Source organism: Musa acuminata, chromosome BXJ2-4, assembly GCF_036884655.1.
Source record: "Musa acuminata AAA Group cultivar baxijiao chromosome BXJ2-4, Cavendish_Baxijiao_AAA, whole genome shotgun sequence".
In the NCBI taxonomy this organism is placed as follows: domain Eukaryota; kingdom Viridiplantae; phylum Streptophyta; class Magnoliopsida; order Zingiberales; family Musaceae; genus Musa; species Musa acuminata.
This window is the reverse complement of record NC_088341.1, coordinates 6744981-6760532: the sequence shown is the minus strand read 5'-3', so window position 1 is coordinate 6760532 and position 15552 is coordinate 6744981. Positions and strand designations below refer to the sequence as shown.

Sequence of the window (15552 nt, the reverse complement as noted above, 5' to 3'; positions counted from 1 at the left end):
CTGGGCCGGCCCGCCATGTCGGCATTCACTCGCCGCCCCCAACGTCCCCGTTTGTTCACCCGACGCCGACGACAGAGGCATGGCCCACTATGGGTGAAATAGTTGGTGTTCCGAACGAAAATAAGTCTCGAGATGAGTTAAAGAAAAGTCACATGTGATGAACAAAAGAAAAGTCAAATTTCTCTTGAGCCGACATGTATCCTTTCGGACACATGAATCGCTGAATGCACCCTAGTAGATCTTCCTTAGATCCCACACCGTTGACGAGGGATTCATATCATATCCATGGGAGGAAGAACAGTGTCGACAAGGGGGCTCACACAGACTCGGTGAATCGATCCATGAATGGGACTGCTAAGGTGCTATCAGAAGAAGGAAGATGGGAGGAAGGTAAAAGAGCCACCCATCTCACTTCTGTTAGACCACAAGTCCTTAGAGCTGCAGCCATGGCGTGCGTGCGTGCATGTGAAAGCCGCCTCAGCTGTTCATAGACAAATATATATATGTGTGCATGCGGAACCCATACTGCAGTACCACTTGTTGCTGACTCTGTCTTCTAATAGAGAATTCATTACTGTTTTCTTTATTTATCCTAAAAGAAGCTAATATTCCTTGGTATATCATTGTGTCTATGTGTGTGTATATTCTCATTTCTTCTTCCTTATGATTTCAAAGGGTTGATAGAACCAAATGTTTGATCAAATACGTATATATGTACATAGATCGGTACGTATGTAGTGTTGTATTGTATATTCTGTCTCCTGTTCAGAAGTTCCATACGCTTTCCAAATTCTCCCTCCCTCAGCAAATTCCCATAAGATCCCAAAAAACCAAACAGGAAGAAGCAGAAGAAGAAGAAGAAGAAGAAGGCTTAAATTTAAACAAAAGAACCTCTATGAAACTCCTACCGAGGACCATCTCTGCCCTACTCTATTTAAGGTTACTTTACAGGAGCTGGGCATATATCACAGCAGCATATACCTTCTTCATGCCTACCCAGACATAGAGAAAACACATCTATATACATCGTCGTCTTTACCTCTCTGCCCTTCCACTTCTTCTGTACTACTTGTAGATGCGATCCTGCATTACTCGGAGATTCCGGGATGTAATGCCTTGCCTCCTGGTGTACAGTCGGCAGAGGTTGTCGTAGTTGATCTCCTCCATGCACTAAATGTCTTCACGAGTGATGACTGACGACCGAAGATAGGCAGGATTCCTACGTTTAGTTTTTGGCTACACTCTTTGGGTACGAAATCAAGGGTCCTGCATCAGTCAGATTCTGGGCTTCTAAATAGCTGGATCAGCGGAAGGTATAGATTATATGTCGTAGATAAATCTGGATATATATCGATGTTCTACGTCATGTTTGTTTATTTTCCTGAGAAATACATTTGTCAGATTGAAATCTCCCTCTTTCGCTCTACAACTCAAGTATATAAGCTTTGTTCTTTGGAATTGTGATACGTAGATCGGGAAGAAACAAGCTTACCATGGATAGCTTTGGTTGGGAGAATCCAGCGGCCATCAGAAGCGAGGTTTTCCTGTCGCCAAGTAGATGCAGCAACCACTATGGTGATTTCACAGGCTCCAGCGAAGGCTACACCGCCTTCAACGATAAGTTTGCACTCGACGAAGCTCTCCTCAGCTCAGGCTTAGAGCTCCAGGGGATTCTGGACGCATGCCAAGCAAGTTCGCATCTTGGTGGACACAGTGAGACAGTGGGAATCTCAACTCCCGCTTTGGGTTCGATGAACAACAGTTTGGATCTGGATTTGTTGCAGTATCAGGAAGCGATATTAATGGCGGCAGCTGATTCTGGTCTTATGAGATCAGTACTGGACACCATTTCCGGGGATGCTTCTTGTTGTCAAGCATATGCTTCTTCTTCACTCACTGATAGAACCGATGTTTCACATCCAGTCACCGAGAACTTTGGAGCATCCGAAGAACAACGAGTCATCAGCAACGTCGTCGATGCTCAGGATGGCATCTCGACCATCTTTTCTAGCTGCTGGAACGTGCATGGTTTGAGTTGCAGTGGTAACGTTTCTTCTGGGGATTCTGAGCGCCATGGATATCTCTATCACCATCGATCGCGCCATGAAGATGTGGCCTCACAGGGTTCCTCAAAGTCAGACGCTCGGCAAGTCGAATCGCTTCAGGGAAGAAGGAGCACAAAGAGAAAATTCGTGGAGTCCACGAGAGCAGAAAGCAACCATATCTGCAGCCTCCTCCTCGAACCAAATTCTTCGACTAAGGAGGGAGGTCTTCAGATCAGTTTCACAAGGGCGCAGAAGTCGAAGAAGCTGAGATCAGAAAGGCACTCAGAGAGTTCGACCATCGAATTCGTTCGGGAAGGCAACTACGAGCCGGACGACGAGGCCATCGCGCAAGTGAAGGAGATGATCTACAGGGCTGCGGCTTTAAGGCCGGTGGGTTTGGTGGCGGAGGGGGCAGTAGAGAAGGCGAAGAGGAAGAATGTGAGGATATCGAGTGACCCACAGACGGTTGCTGCAAGGCATAGGAGGGAAAGGATCAGTGAGAGGCTAAGGGTGCTGCAAAGGCTGGTCCCAGGGGGCAGCAAAATGGACACTGCAACCATGCTCGATGAGGCTGCCAACTACCTCAAGTTCCTCAAGTCGCAGGTCAAGGCTTTGGAAACCCTAGGTAACAGGTTCCATCCGGTAAACAGCAGTAGCACCACAGAATCCTTTCCACTGCCTCTCAACCGGGCTTTTCCCATGCGGAATTCTCTCCTCCACCCAAAACCCTAACATGCGTCAAAAAGGTGAGGCACCCCACACATCATATTATTGTCTTCATCATTAGCTTGGGGTTTAGGGCTCGTGAACTCAATCCTGTTACTGGTTTAAACATGCTTTCTTCCAACCAAAAGACTGAAAATAAAGTTAAACCTTTTGATCGATCAAGTGATAGTGTGTTCCTGCCTTTTTTTTTTTATCTTGGTCACCTTTCCCAGCTTGCCAAGGTCTCTTTTCATGCTTGTAAAGCAGCAGTCTTGTTCCAACAGCCAGTAATATCATCATCATCATCATCATCCCTTCATCATTGGCTTTAAGTCGTAGCCTAAAGTCTCTCTTCTTTCAGTGGCCTTTCCCCATGCAAACCCTAAAGCAAATTATCATACAGTCATGAGTGCTCCTTTTGTGTCTCTGGGGAACATGGCGGTGAGCTTTAATCCAGCGCTTTTGATGCAGAAAGGGTTCAGGAATCATGACACCTATGATTAAGAGCCCAAGAGTACCTTGATGTGATCACCACTTCAAATTGCATTATGCTGTAACTCTGTCTGATCTGTCTTTTTTTCTTGGGTTGCTCAACCCTATGCTTAGCTTTCTCCATGATCTCAACCCTTTTCTTTTAGTCGAATTTTTGGAGCCCAGTGGCAGAGACATTCCCTTTGGGCCTCTGACCAAGTGGCAGAGGGGACTGTCCCCCTAAATTCGAGCCAGGCGTGCCCTTGAGAAGGCCACCACATTTTGGCAGGCACATGGTGCAGAGAAAAAGGACATGCCTTTCTACAGTAGTCACCCTCCTCCCATCTCAACTGGCTGTCTTTCTCTTCCATCCTCCTTGACAGAGGCACTTTGATGTACGTATGTCTATTTGGATATGTAGTACTGTGTGTTATGTGCCCCTTTCTTCTCTAGAGAACATGTGTAGGTTTGGACACTGTTATTTTGCTTGTCTCCATCTCAAGGCGTCAATTATTTTGTCCTGTCTTCATCAACGATGATAACGATGATGTCAGTTCATCCTCAACCGCTGCTGCTTGCGAGTACAGTAGAATAACTTGAAATGAATCACCTTATTGGAGCAGAGAAGACAACAACGAGAACACCGAAGAACGCAGCCATCGGGTGAGGCCAACTGTTGCTTACTGATGACGAAGTGAAACTGGCAACCTCACGGCTCTCTCGGGACTTGGGAGTTCTGTCGGAAGAAGCCATGTTAGTAGCAAATAACAGGGACGGAACTACAGGTTATTTGCTTTGAATTTTTATTTATTTATTTATGGACGATAGTGCGATCTGCAGTATTTTACATTATAACTTCAACTTGGTATAAGATATGGCTTCATCTTTTTCTGCGATGAAACCACTGTTCAAACTTCAGAAAAGGTTAAGAATGTTGGGTTGTTTCCTTGCAAGCCCATTAACAAATATATATTTTTTAATTCTTTAACAGAAATAAGATGCTCACAGGATAAGTTATTTAAAGAATAAAATATTCAAGTTTGCAATGAGTTATGCTGGGACAAAAACACCTGAAGAATTAAAATTCTCAAACTTGAAGATGATCCATGTAAAGCATTTCCCAAAAAATTTCATTGGTCTACAAAGGTTAAACTTTATGCTAAAATTTTACATGGTAAGAGGCAAGTGCTCAAACTTACCCACAAGGTGTGAGTTTCTTATTGCCTGCACCCCGACGGTCATCTTTCCAATCATCCCATGCTCTTGCTTTTTCTACCTCTGCAACCTCGTCCTCGGCCGTCGGCATGGTGCCCTCCTTGTGCCACCAAGAGTTTGCTTCCTCCATGAACTTGGAATTTCTCTCCTGCCATTTTTGCATCATCTCCATTTCATGTAATCCAGCTTCTTCGATACTCATGGTCAGTAATCTGTCCATATGGAAACATGAAATGGAGTTAGATGACCACCCATGTTCTTCATGGCGATTGAGAAGCATTCCTAGATGATATGTGCACACTGACCACACCAAACCCAACTAATACCAGGATTATCACATATTGTAAATGATATAGAAACAGAAGAACTCTGACAACTTGCCACATATGGCATACATCAAAGATGAACCGGCAAAAAGAACCAAAGATTTCAACCATATCAAGTTCTGCAACGCATGTGTCTAAAATGAAAAAGAAAGCATATAGGATTTAAGCTAAAGTTGCACATAAAGCAGTCACCAGCTTTCAAACGAAAAGTAGAAGAAATACTAATAGTTGAACAGAGCCTTGCTTTAAAATAGGACCTATATGTTCTTCAAGATATTGTCCCTCAGCTTCACACTAAAAAGGTGCAAAACCTATTGGCTGTTCTTTATATAGTAAATGTCCTCGCTGGTTTAACTATCAAGCCAATAAACATTTTGTTAGATGGATCCCATCAAGAACAACCACATGCTTCCTTTTAGTGATATTAACATGATACCTTTCATGGTCATCATTAAATGACACTGGCTATTTTTACCAGTAAACATTATATGAATAGTGAATAGACAAGAAATAAATAATTATCTGTCGAGGTTACAAGGCATACCTATGACCTGGTTGGAAGACTTGGGCTGTCATTCTTTCTCTCACTAGTTAATCTTCCACCAATAAGGCTCCAAATACCAGCGGTTGGTGCTTGTGCTCGTGCTTGTGAAAGCTTCAGTCTACATTCAATAACATCCTGAGCAAAGGTCGCACATGTGATAGGTTCTGCTGGTTTTGAAAATGCTGCTTGACTTGCCGCATCCCTATGCCAAGTTTCAGCCTGTTTAGTCCGCTCATCAAGGATCTCACGAGCAAAATCTTCTCCTCCCTGTATTACAGTTCAGTTGGAGTACAGAATTTTGGTTTTCAAAATTTTGTTGCCAAATAAACTAATAAAAATAATGCATTAAAAAAAGATGTGCCGATAATTTGCTCTATCAAATTAATGAAAAGTTAATTAAAGAGATCCAGAACTGTTTTGTACAAGCAGATAACATATTAAGAAGTGCATCATGAGAAGCATTAAAATACATCATGACTCAGAAAGTCAGCGATGCAGGCATTAAACCTGACTTGGGAAAAACAGAAATTATTGATCCAGGCGGTAAGCATGATTCTGTGGCTCAGGAATATTAGACTAAAGGAAGAAATGATCAAAGGCTAAGTTAAACAGACATCGCCTGCTATCAGGATGGATTGAATTCTCAAAGACAACTGAAAAGATACAATAATAGACACAGGACAGAAATTCAATGCTCTCACTCACTCATATCATGTCAATAAACAAATCATATCAATTATAACCAGCTAGGAGGTGTGCCTGTTGCATGACATTACCTTTGATTGCTTCTCTTCTGCAGCAATAAGCATCTCTTCCTCTTTCTTCAGCATGTATAAGAGATCAAAAGCTTGAAAGTAAGGCAATTCCAAAAATATCCATAAATACAAGATCAACTATTCATATTAACAGGAACGGGGCATTGCAAAATAGACAAAATAAAGAAATTTTCTGATCTGACCAAACTCGTGAGTCATGCCTGAAAATATAAACATAACTGATACTCAGAACTTAATAGTTAATACAAAGAATCGACATCTGGGTGCTATATAAATGGTATTTGCTTATATTATTTATTAACAGCTTTTCAACAAATTCATTGAGGTAAAATGCATAAAAACCAGTAGACTACTGAAAAATGCACTGGAGACTCCAGATACAGGGTGATATATGAAAAATGAAAATGGTTGAAACTTGAAAACCACCTACAATGATTTACATATAATGACCATTAAATATAGATATTACAGAACCTACTAATTTCTTATTTTAACAACCATTTAGAACTCGTGGAAGCATTAATGGTGTTGCTGCAGGAGCAAAATAATATGAATGTTTAAATTCAGATATAACAAGCATAACTGTAGTTTTACTAAGAAATGATCTGAGATGCTGCTTTAAAAATTAAAGCAACCACTGAGAAGTCTGTAAGAATGAAGCTGCCTCACTGTTGAAGTAGTCCAAAATGATCCTCTAGACAAAATTTTGGAAAGCCATCCAATGTAATTCCCTAAGCAAAGCTGAAAAATTGCGCAGACCAGTGAAGTCAGTCCTTTCACAAGATGATAAAAATCCCAGCTATAATAATTAAAGGAATATAAATTCAACTGTTTCTAAGTGACACTTGAAAACTATGTTGCCATTCTTATTTTATCAGATTTACTGGTATTCTAACTTCATCAGATCTATTGATACTCTTAATTTATCAGTTGTACTGATTAAATGCAACAGTTCAAAATGATATAGTGATTGTTTAAAAGGCTCCAAAACAGCAACCTAAATATTAAATCAGTTCGTTGGCTAAAGAAAAGTGCCGGCTGAAGCAAACAATGAGTGACTACTAAAAAGGGATGTGATCTCCCGGAAGCACGTATGCACGTAAACAACTTTGCATCTAGAAAAAAAAAACATGGTTTCTAGTAAAAATTCAAAAAAGTTTTCTCCAATGACATAAATTTTAAATATTTAAAAGATACTAACAAGACTAAACATGCAAATGCAAACATCAGACATTTATGGGAAATGTGTTACACCGATGCTGTTCTAGTTAGTGTCTGTTTAATGAAAAAATGTAACAAATTAATCCAGAATTAGATTCATGCTTCATCAAATACAGCCCAAACTATGTATAAACCACAAATTATAAGGCATCAATTAAATACTTATATTGAACATGTAATTAAACCACAAGGATACAGCTAGTATGACAATAATTTGTAATAACACCTAAACTTTGAACATGTCATTTAATAAATTTCATGTGGATTTTAAAGCTCAAAATAGATTGTCCAAAACCAATCTCGAGAAATTAAGATTTTCATGGTTATGAAGAGTCTGTAAGAGTGAGAAAGCAAACAAACCAAGATAAAAAGCTTATAATAGACATCAACCTGATTTTGTTGATTGTCAAAGAAACATTAAAGAAAATTTGAATAGTTCACTTTCCAAACAAGGAATCAAACCTCTCTTTCCTCCTTGCCATCATCATCAAGTACATCTTCCTCCCTAGCTTCAACGGGTGAAGACAATCAACTCTCTGGAGTTTTGCTTCCCTTAGTGACTGCTGACGCCTCTCCTTTCTTTCTTTAATTTCTTGCAGCTTTGCTTCTGCACCTCTCTGGAGTTTGAAATGAGCATTCTAGTATTGATTTGATCAAAAGAAAAAAGAAACAGCATCATCGGAAGATAGACCTGGAGAGAGGCAGGGACTTTTTCATTTGTGTATAATATCATTTGTTTATATAACATATTAACTAAGCTACATACAAATGATTGCAATATTATTTGCAAGGTGAATGGTGAACAACTGGATTATAAAATCAACCTGTTGCAGTATCAGATATAATGATATATAATGTTTCCCACAACTGTAAGAGCTCTTAGACCGAACGAGTGATTGAGGAAACAAACAATCAGCTGTGAAGTTTAATGTCGATCATTAAAGAAATGGAATAAAGGTTTGTACAAGGAGGAACAAGTAGTTTAATGTGCCTGCCCTAATTCACAATTGCCCTTTGTCAAACATATGCACAAATGAGTAACAAAGAAACAAAGTCAATAACATCTGATAAATTTCCATTTTTTGGAAAGATGGAAACAGGAAATTATTGGCATAAACAAACATTTTTGGGCAAATGTCATCAATATAATTAAAAAGTGGTGAAATCACAAATGTTATATAAATATTCATCATGGCCTTCATTCCACAATTTTCAAATTTTAATTAATTTTGGGGAATGTAAAGGAAAAGAAAATCATAAAGCTTCAAAAGTTTCATAACCCATAGCTCAGTACATGAAAATAACTTGGTAAAAGAAGCAAATGTTAGAGAAAAAGGAAATCATAAGCCAGCAGATCATATTGTTTCTAACTTGCAATGGGTGAAGACATGTTTATCTTCCACTTTTAGCAGTGGCAATGATTCACCTTTTTTGCCCTTTGAGTTGCTTGTGTCAGCACCTCGTTGACTAGAAGATTCTAACTCCTCTTCAGGGACAAGCTCCAAAGCTTCACAATGTTGTATCTGCATAAACAAAATGACAATCAAAGTAGCATCAGAATATGAAAAAAGGTATTACCTTAACAACGAGCAGATCGTAACCAAGGAAAAGAAATTGATGCTGTATCTGAATGTTCACTAATAAGTTCTCCAATACCAGCACATAAGAAAGTTGGGTCGTACCTTCAAATGATTCTGAGAAATTTTGAGAACCATTGTTCTGTCATCTTCAGCAACTTTTTCTGTCAGGTTTCCAATAAAAAATGAGACCTAGAGAATACCATAAAATCCTTGAAATAAAAGATTCATAAATTTCACTAGTCTATCTTTAGAGAAAACGTATGTGACTGTTAACATGCAGATGATAATCATAGGTAGTGACTAATATCTTGGTCATCAAGACACATGATGCATCATAGGACAAGCCATAGTGTCACGATAAGGTTGCTGCTTCGCAGCCTGGGTGATGAAGGTTGAAATCATGGATACAACATCTCTGCTTAAAGAGTAAAGCTGTATACGTTGACTCCCCATGGACCCAACATTGACGAGGATCTCGTGCATTGGGCTGCTTTTTTCGGATACGTCATGCAGCAATGAGCATCAATGGGCTGAATGGCCTAGATTTTTATCCACTACCAACACATCCAAAAGCTTAAGTCATATACCTGAACGGAACACTTACCAATAAGTACTTCAGGTTAAGCGGTGCTAACATCATCCTTCGCCTCATTCGACCAGAACAATCCCAATTTGCTTATCATCTCGTCACAGAGCCGCAACGCCTGGATTCCCTTCCTCAGAACCTCCTGCAATTCGAATGATTCCAATTCTCAATCAAAAGGTATTAAAACATTGCACCAACCGTAACACTAAAAAATTCGATGTATTTTTAGGAATAACCGACGCCGTGGAAGAGAAATCGATGTATTTTTAGGAAGGACAACAAAAGAAAAGAACCTGATCGACAGAGGATTCGGAAGCCATGGAGTGGAATCTTCGAGGCCTCCTCGAACAGCATCGGAAGATGCATGCACTCCCTCCATCTGCCACTCCTACGTCGACCCAATCGATGCCGAACGAGGTGGACTACAAACCCTCGATACAAGATTCGAAGCAAGAAATCAAAGAACAAGGCCGCGAGGGAGCGAAGAAACAGGTGAATAGAAAACGTGGGCCGAGCCGGGCTTTCCAAAGATACCCAAATCCAGTTTAAGAGTATCCGAGTATCCAAAAAATATCTGGCCCTCCGCCAATGTTATTTAACGTTATGGATGATTACCGGTGTAATATGCATTAGTACTATTGTCTCTTGACAACAACCACTTTTCAGTTGGGGACTATTCTGCGCTTCTCAACCGCTGCAGACTGTCAACTTGATGTATAAAAGAAAGCACGGCCAACCTGATAAGATCCCCCATGCATGATTAGATTAATAGCATGCAGGAATGAAGATATTTTCTTTCTTTTCCTGTTCATACTTTCCATAGAGTTTCACCGGCCTTCGTGTGCATAAGAATTGCACGTGAACCTTGGTCTCAGCACCTTTACATGTACAGCAGAAAACTTGTCTTGCATAAGGAATGACCCCGATGAACATGATCTGTGCCACTCCATGAACCCACAAAATATGGGCCTAATACGTGATCTTACCTGCCATAATCCAAATCTGGGTTACATGTAACTATAGAGTGCAATTAAGTGGGAACAACCAGCCAATGGTCCAGCCGAAGAGCAACCCTGCACCAACCAGACCCAACCCGACAGCAAAGAGAACTGCATATTTGCACATACTGCAGTTGTGCTTTTTCCTCACTTTCCTGCTGGTTATCTTATCTTTGCTGAATAATTTCTCCTTCGATGGCATCCATGGCAGCACAGGAACAAGTGTCGACAGCTGATGGTCCTTGATCTTGAGCTGCAGACAGAGGTTCTCGAGCTGCAACATCAGTAGCCACTGCTTGTATGCAAATAGATGTGATGCCTCTCTAAACAACAGCTTGACTATGTGCTCCTTCTCATCGTATGCTTTCTGAGCTGCCATTTCAGCTTTCCTAGCTCGGGTCTGGGAACGGCGAAGTGCGTCCAGCAGCTGAGCTCTCGTACGGTCACTCTCGGATGGCCGGTTGATTTCATGGTGTTCCATATTTGCACGGCCTTGTGCATGGCTGCATAAGATTGCTTTATCAGAAGATACTTCAGTAAGCATTGTTACCAACAAAAACATTTATTCAAAACAGAAAAGCACAACAAAAGTTGCTGTAGTTAGTAACAAAAACTTATTTTTTGTTCCAAATTAATAAAACAAATAAGGACAAGTTGTTTCCAAGTTTTTGAATGTTAGCTATACTGATGATTCTGACAACTGAGCTTGATAAAAAATAATGGAATTAGGAAATTTAAAAACCATGAGACTGTTTCCAATCAAATAATCCAGAGTCTCCAAGACGAGCTAACTCAATATGCTATATTAGTGAACTTGTACTTATCTGGGAATGATCATATCGTCTTAATTGATTTTCTCTCAAATTAATCTGCATATGACTAATACATCAGGTGGGTTGTGTATAGGTTCAAAGTATTGACATGATCATAAAAAGATTGAGTTTTGAAAAGAATTATCTTTGTATATGAGTTTGGAAAAGAATTTTCTTTGTATAAGCATCTCAATCTTGCAGAAACAAGCCTAACCCATAGTGTTTCCACCCTTAACTATCATAAAGAGATTTTCCTTCACGATTACTCTTCTAATTTATAGTTTAAATATAAGGTCACTTCAATGTCACACTTTAAATGCCCCTCTCCATTTGACTATTCCATTTTAGTTTTATGAACATGTCTTCATCAACCTCCCATTCCTATTCCATTTTAGTGACAAATTAAAGAAATAAATAGCGTTTTTTTAACTCTTTAGACTGAAGTCAAATTATGCCTTCCATACTGCCACTGATGTTTTTTTAACTCTTTAGACTGAAGTCAAATTATGCCTTCCATACTGCCACTGATGTTGCTACAGTTGCAATTTATATGGTTGATCATTCTCCACAATTTGCAAAACTTAGTTTCAAACGACGGTCATGGTTATCCAGACTTCAAGCACATAATCAAGACAATGTTCTTTGCAAACAACAGATACTCTATATAACTTTTCCATTTTGATCAGAAATAGATAACATCTTAAGGCTAACTGTTAATTCAACACCATAGCAAATAGTGACTAAATTTTGGGTTAATGCAAACAGAAAAATGACATGGTGCAGTCACAAAACAATCACAAAGTTTAGCTGAATGATAAAAACAGAGAACAAGCTGCACAGTGTCTTGCCTGGACATTTTGTCTGAATCAATCCACATATGGTCTCCTTCGTCAGAAGAAAGGTTCTTGTTGCCAGAGATCCCATAAAAAGAGGTATTATCAGAATATTCATTGGCATTGCATATGCCAGCATTTATGTTTCCACTAAATGATGATTGAAGTCTTCCACGAGTATTTAAATTATCAGGAGAAGAAAATGGGTCCCTAGCAACATGAACGGTCTGGGTGGGTTTAGGTAGATCACAGTTTTCAATATGCTGTAGTGATTTTTGGGCAACCAATGAAGCCAATTCATCTTTGTCAGCAATATGCCACCACGGCTCAGACTTATTAACTCCAGCCCGAGGTGTTTCAAGATCCAAAGAATCCTTCTCTAACCTCTTCGAAATTAATCGATCAACTAACTTCAAATCAAGAAGCTGTTCCTCGTTATAGAGATAATCATACATATCTGTCTTCCGCTTCAGTGGATGCTGTGAAGAACTGGCCATAATATTCATCTCTTTGACACTTGTTTCAGGTCCACGCTTCATGAAAGCTGTTGATACAATCCAAGGAGATTCCATAGAACTCTCTTCATTTTTTAGAACAAGGTTGATAGAGTCAACTGGTGAAGAGTCCCCATCCATTTTTGATGTTGGTATTGTAGTTTTCATGTCCTTCTCATCAACTTCATCTCGTGAGAAGCAAAGTTGCTCACAGATAAAATCCTTGTGGTATACATAGTTGGGTTGGATCTGAAGCCACCATTTCGTTTCAGGTGATAAATTAGGATTCATTTGATTCCTGTTTAAAGGAATGAAATTGGCGACAGGACAATCATGTGTGCTTGCTGCATTCCCATTGCTTGAATCAGTTTGTGGTGTTGATGATGGACAGCAAGCTAATTTTGGAGCTCGCTTTGCATCTTCCTGGACTAGGCAACGGTTTAAAGTGCGCTGCCAAGCATGCCTCGCTTCTGCAGCCGCCATTAGTGGCTAATTACCTCAAATAACTTGTTATATAATTTATCTTCCATAGGCAAACAAAAGTCAGTGTTATGTCTCCATTTATGAGAAAAATTGAATAATTTCTCAAAAATAAGTCTATCAGCAGAACTCAAATTCTCCATGTTATACAACACAGGCGAAAACAACAGAATGGTGTAAGACAAAGACTCAAGAAATCTTCTTAGAGGGATCCATAAATAATATCCTTGGTATAATTTTGGGTGGCTTGAAGAATGAACCAAAATATAACATGTCCAAACCAAAATGAAAAGACAAATCCCAATTAAAGATCGGCTGGATCAACAAATTCAGATTGACCTATCTGGACTAATATGGCAAATCCTATCTATCGCAGTTCAGTCTGGTTCAAGTTAATTACACAAAGGTCAGGTGAAATAAAAATTGGCTAGTCAAACTTTTAATTGGTTCAATCATACTTAAACATAATATACTAAATTCACACATGAATTTATTAACTTGTGCAGTTCAGAAGTCATTATATAGATTTAGGAATTACAACAGGTTTAGGCTAAACTAATACCAGTATAGCTCAAATTTGGGCCACTTTCGTAATACTTGATCATAGACCCAATAGATTCACCATGAATCATCTATTTTTCACCAAGCCACCAATATATGAGCTAGATTTTGTCAGTTTCAAGAGCAGAGCTATTTGATTGGAACAAGTTTGTACTGTAATAAATCATATAATTTTTTACATGGTTTTAGATTATAACTAATGTTCTCATTGAAATCTTGGTTTAGATGCCTCAATTTGTTCATGGACACTCATTAATTTTTTCTCTTGTATTTCTCTTTCTCTATTGATACATGTAGGTACATAGATATTCCTTCTTTCAAGTTTAGAAAAGATCCCTACCATTATAAGTGATCCAAAGTACACACTCAAGAGACTAATCTACAGAACGATATAGTCCAAAACCTCCCTTGTCAAGAAAGGGTTTAGGTTTTCCTCAGCTTGATGACATCCAAATATTATGCCAAGATACTACAACAAACAATAAGGAGAAGACTACTATGTAACATCATTACCCTAGAAATCTAATAGACTAGCAGCTTCAGTGATCAACAGAACAGAAACAAAAAACGTTCAGCAATCATTTAAATCAGGCAATTGAACACGCAATAATGAACTAAATTTGGAGGACACAAGCTAAGAAGACAAACAAAATATTCTCAACAAAACAGAATCATTTACCAGATTAAGTTAGTTACCTTTCAATCATCGACATCTTGCCCAATTGAAACAACACAAAATCCAAAGAATTCCAACAAGAAAAAGAACACAGAGGCTACGATCACAGCCGACACCTCTAAATCTCAAGAAAACCACCAGACAAACAAGAAATCGAGACCAGAAATCTTCACCGGAAAAATAAGGAAGAGAAGAAGGAAGCTTACGAGGCAAGCAATTCCGGAAACTAATGACCAGGGATCGTCGGGACCAAGAGGCGTACTACAGAATTGCACGAGCGCGGAGGCTCAGAGAGCAGGAGGAGATAAAAATCCTTCCTCGATGAATCCGAATTCATCGCTGCCTCGATAAGACGGTGGTGATTAAAAAGGAAACACGAGGAATGATCGGCCTCCTCACTTCCAAACGCCCTCCGCTTTCTCCCTGCCTTATTCTTTTATTTCTTGTTATTTTTCTTCTAATTAATGCCCCTTTTTTAACCGGCCAAAACCACCCATTTCCCTCTAAGCTACTCGACATCGCGCCAACAGGACACCCGTCGCTCGAATAGCCTCTCACGCGGGCCCCGCCAGACGTATATTTTATACTCTGTGGTGGGTCCGCCAATGATATCTTCTGTAGATAACGTTGAGATTAAATTTCCCCAAATGCCACGCAGCATACAATAAGATAATAGGAATTAATAAAAAAATAATTTATCAAAAAAATATCTAGTATTGAACTTTTATCTGGTACTGATTAATTTTTAAGAAAAAAAATATTTTTTTTTAATTTTAATAATACTCTTGAATCGAGTTAAATCATATATCCACGAGAGCCCATTCAATCTGATCTAAGCATAACAATACAGATTCAAGGATTGGATCGAGTCCGAGTATAATATATTAGATCGAATTTTATTGAATCTATGAACAAATATAATCCGAGTGTAATATGAGAATAAATCGAGTATAACTAATATATTTTCATCGTATCAATCCAATTTTTTTAAAAAAATTACTAGCATATAATTTTAAATTATTTAATTTTTTATGATTTTAGAGTGAATAATTTTTAAATAAATTATTTTTAGGTTGAATCGGTGAGTATAAGTCATTAAATTTTCATCAAATTTATCCAAACTTATTTAAAACTATTAAGGTGAGATGATAATATATTTAGTATTAATTTTTAAAAATAATATTTTTTAGTTGAATATGTAATTGAGTATAATTCTTTGAATTTTCACC

The 15552-nt window shown here is 38.8% G+C and overlaps 2 protein-coding genes and 1 pseudogene across 2 annotated transcripts; 1 reads left to right on the top strand and 2 right to left on the bottom strand.

Moving 5' to 3' along the window:
• The first annotated feature begins 909 nt into the window (after window positions 1–909).
• On the top strand, window positions 910–2777 carry LOC135611391 (transcription factor bHLH87-like). Its single transcript, XM_065107140.1, has one exon. The coding sequence runs from the start codon at window positions 1494–1496 to the stop codon at window positions 2775–2777; it is 1284 nt and encodes a 427-aa protein (XP_064963212.1). The 5' UTR covers window positions 910–1493.
• Window positions 2778–4299: 1522 nt separating this feature from the next.
• LOC103981629 (PP2A regulatory subunit TAP46-like) lies at window positions 4300–10846 on the bottom strand (annotated as a pseudogene).
• LOC135609742 (uncharacterized) lies at window positions 10784–14784 on the bottom strand. Its single transcript, XM_065103317.1, has 3 exons — window positions 14530–14784; window positions 12128–13129; window positions 10784–10983 (listed from the first exon to the last, which is right to left on the bottom strand). The coding sequence occupies exons 2-3, from the start codon at window positions 13087–13089 to the stop codon at window positions 10935–10937; spliced, it is 1011 nt and encodes a 336-aa protein (XP_064959389.1). The 5' UTR covers window positions 13090–13129; window positions 14530–14784; the 3' UTR covers window positions 10784–10934.
• Window positions 14785–15552: the final 768 nt, after the last annotated feature.

What these genes read in the sequence shown, in the direction of transcription:
- LOC135611391 (XM_065107140.1), top strand. Translation starts at nt 1,494, where the DNA reads ATGGATAGCTTTGGTTGGGAGAATCCAGCGGCCATCAGAAGCGAGGTT.
- LOC135609742 (XM_065103317.1), bottom strand. Translation starts at nt 13,089, where the DNA reads ATGGCGGCTGCAGAAGCGAGGCATGCTTGGCAGCGCACTTTAAACCGT. An exon ending in GATTCAGACAAAATGTCCAG is followed by an intron (nt 10,984 to 12,127) that starts GCAAGACACTGT and finishes CTTCTGATAAAG; the next exon opens with CAATCTTATGCAGCCATGCA.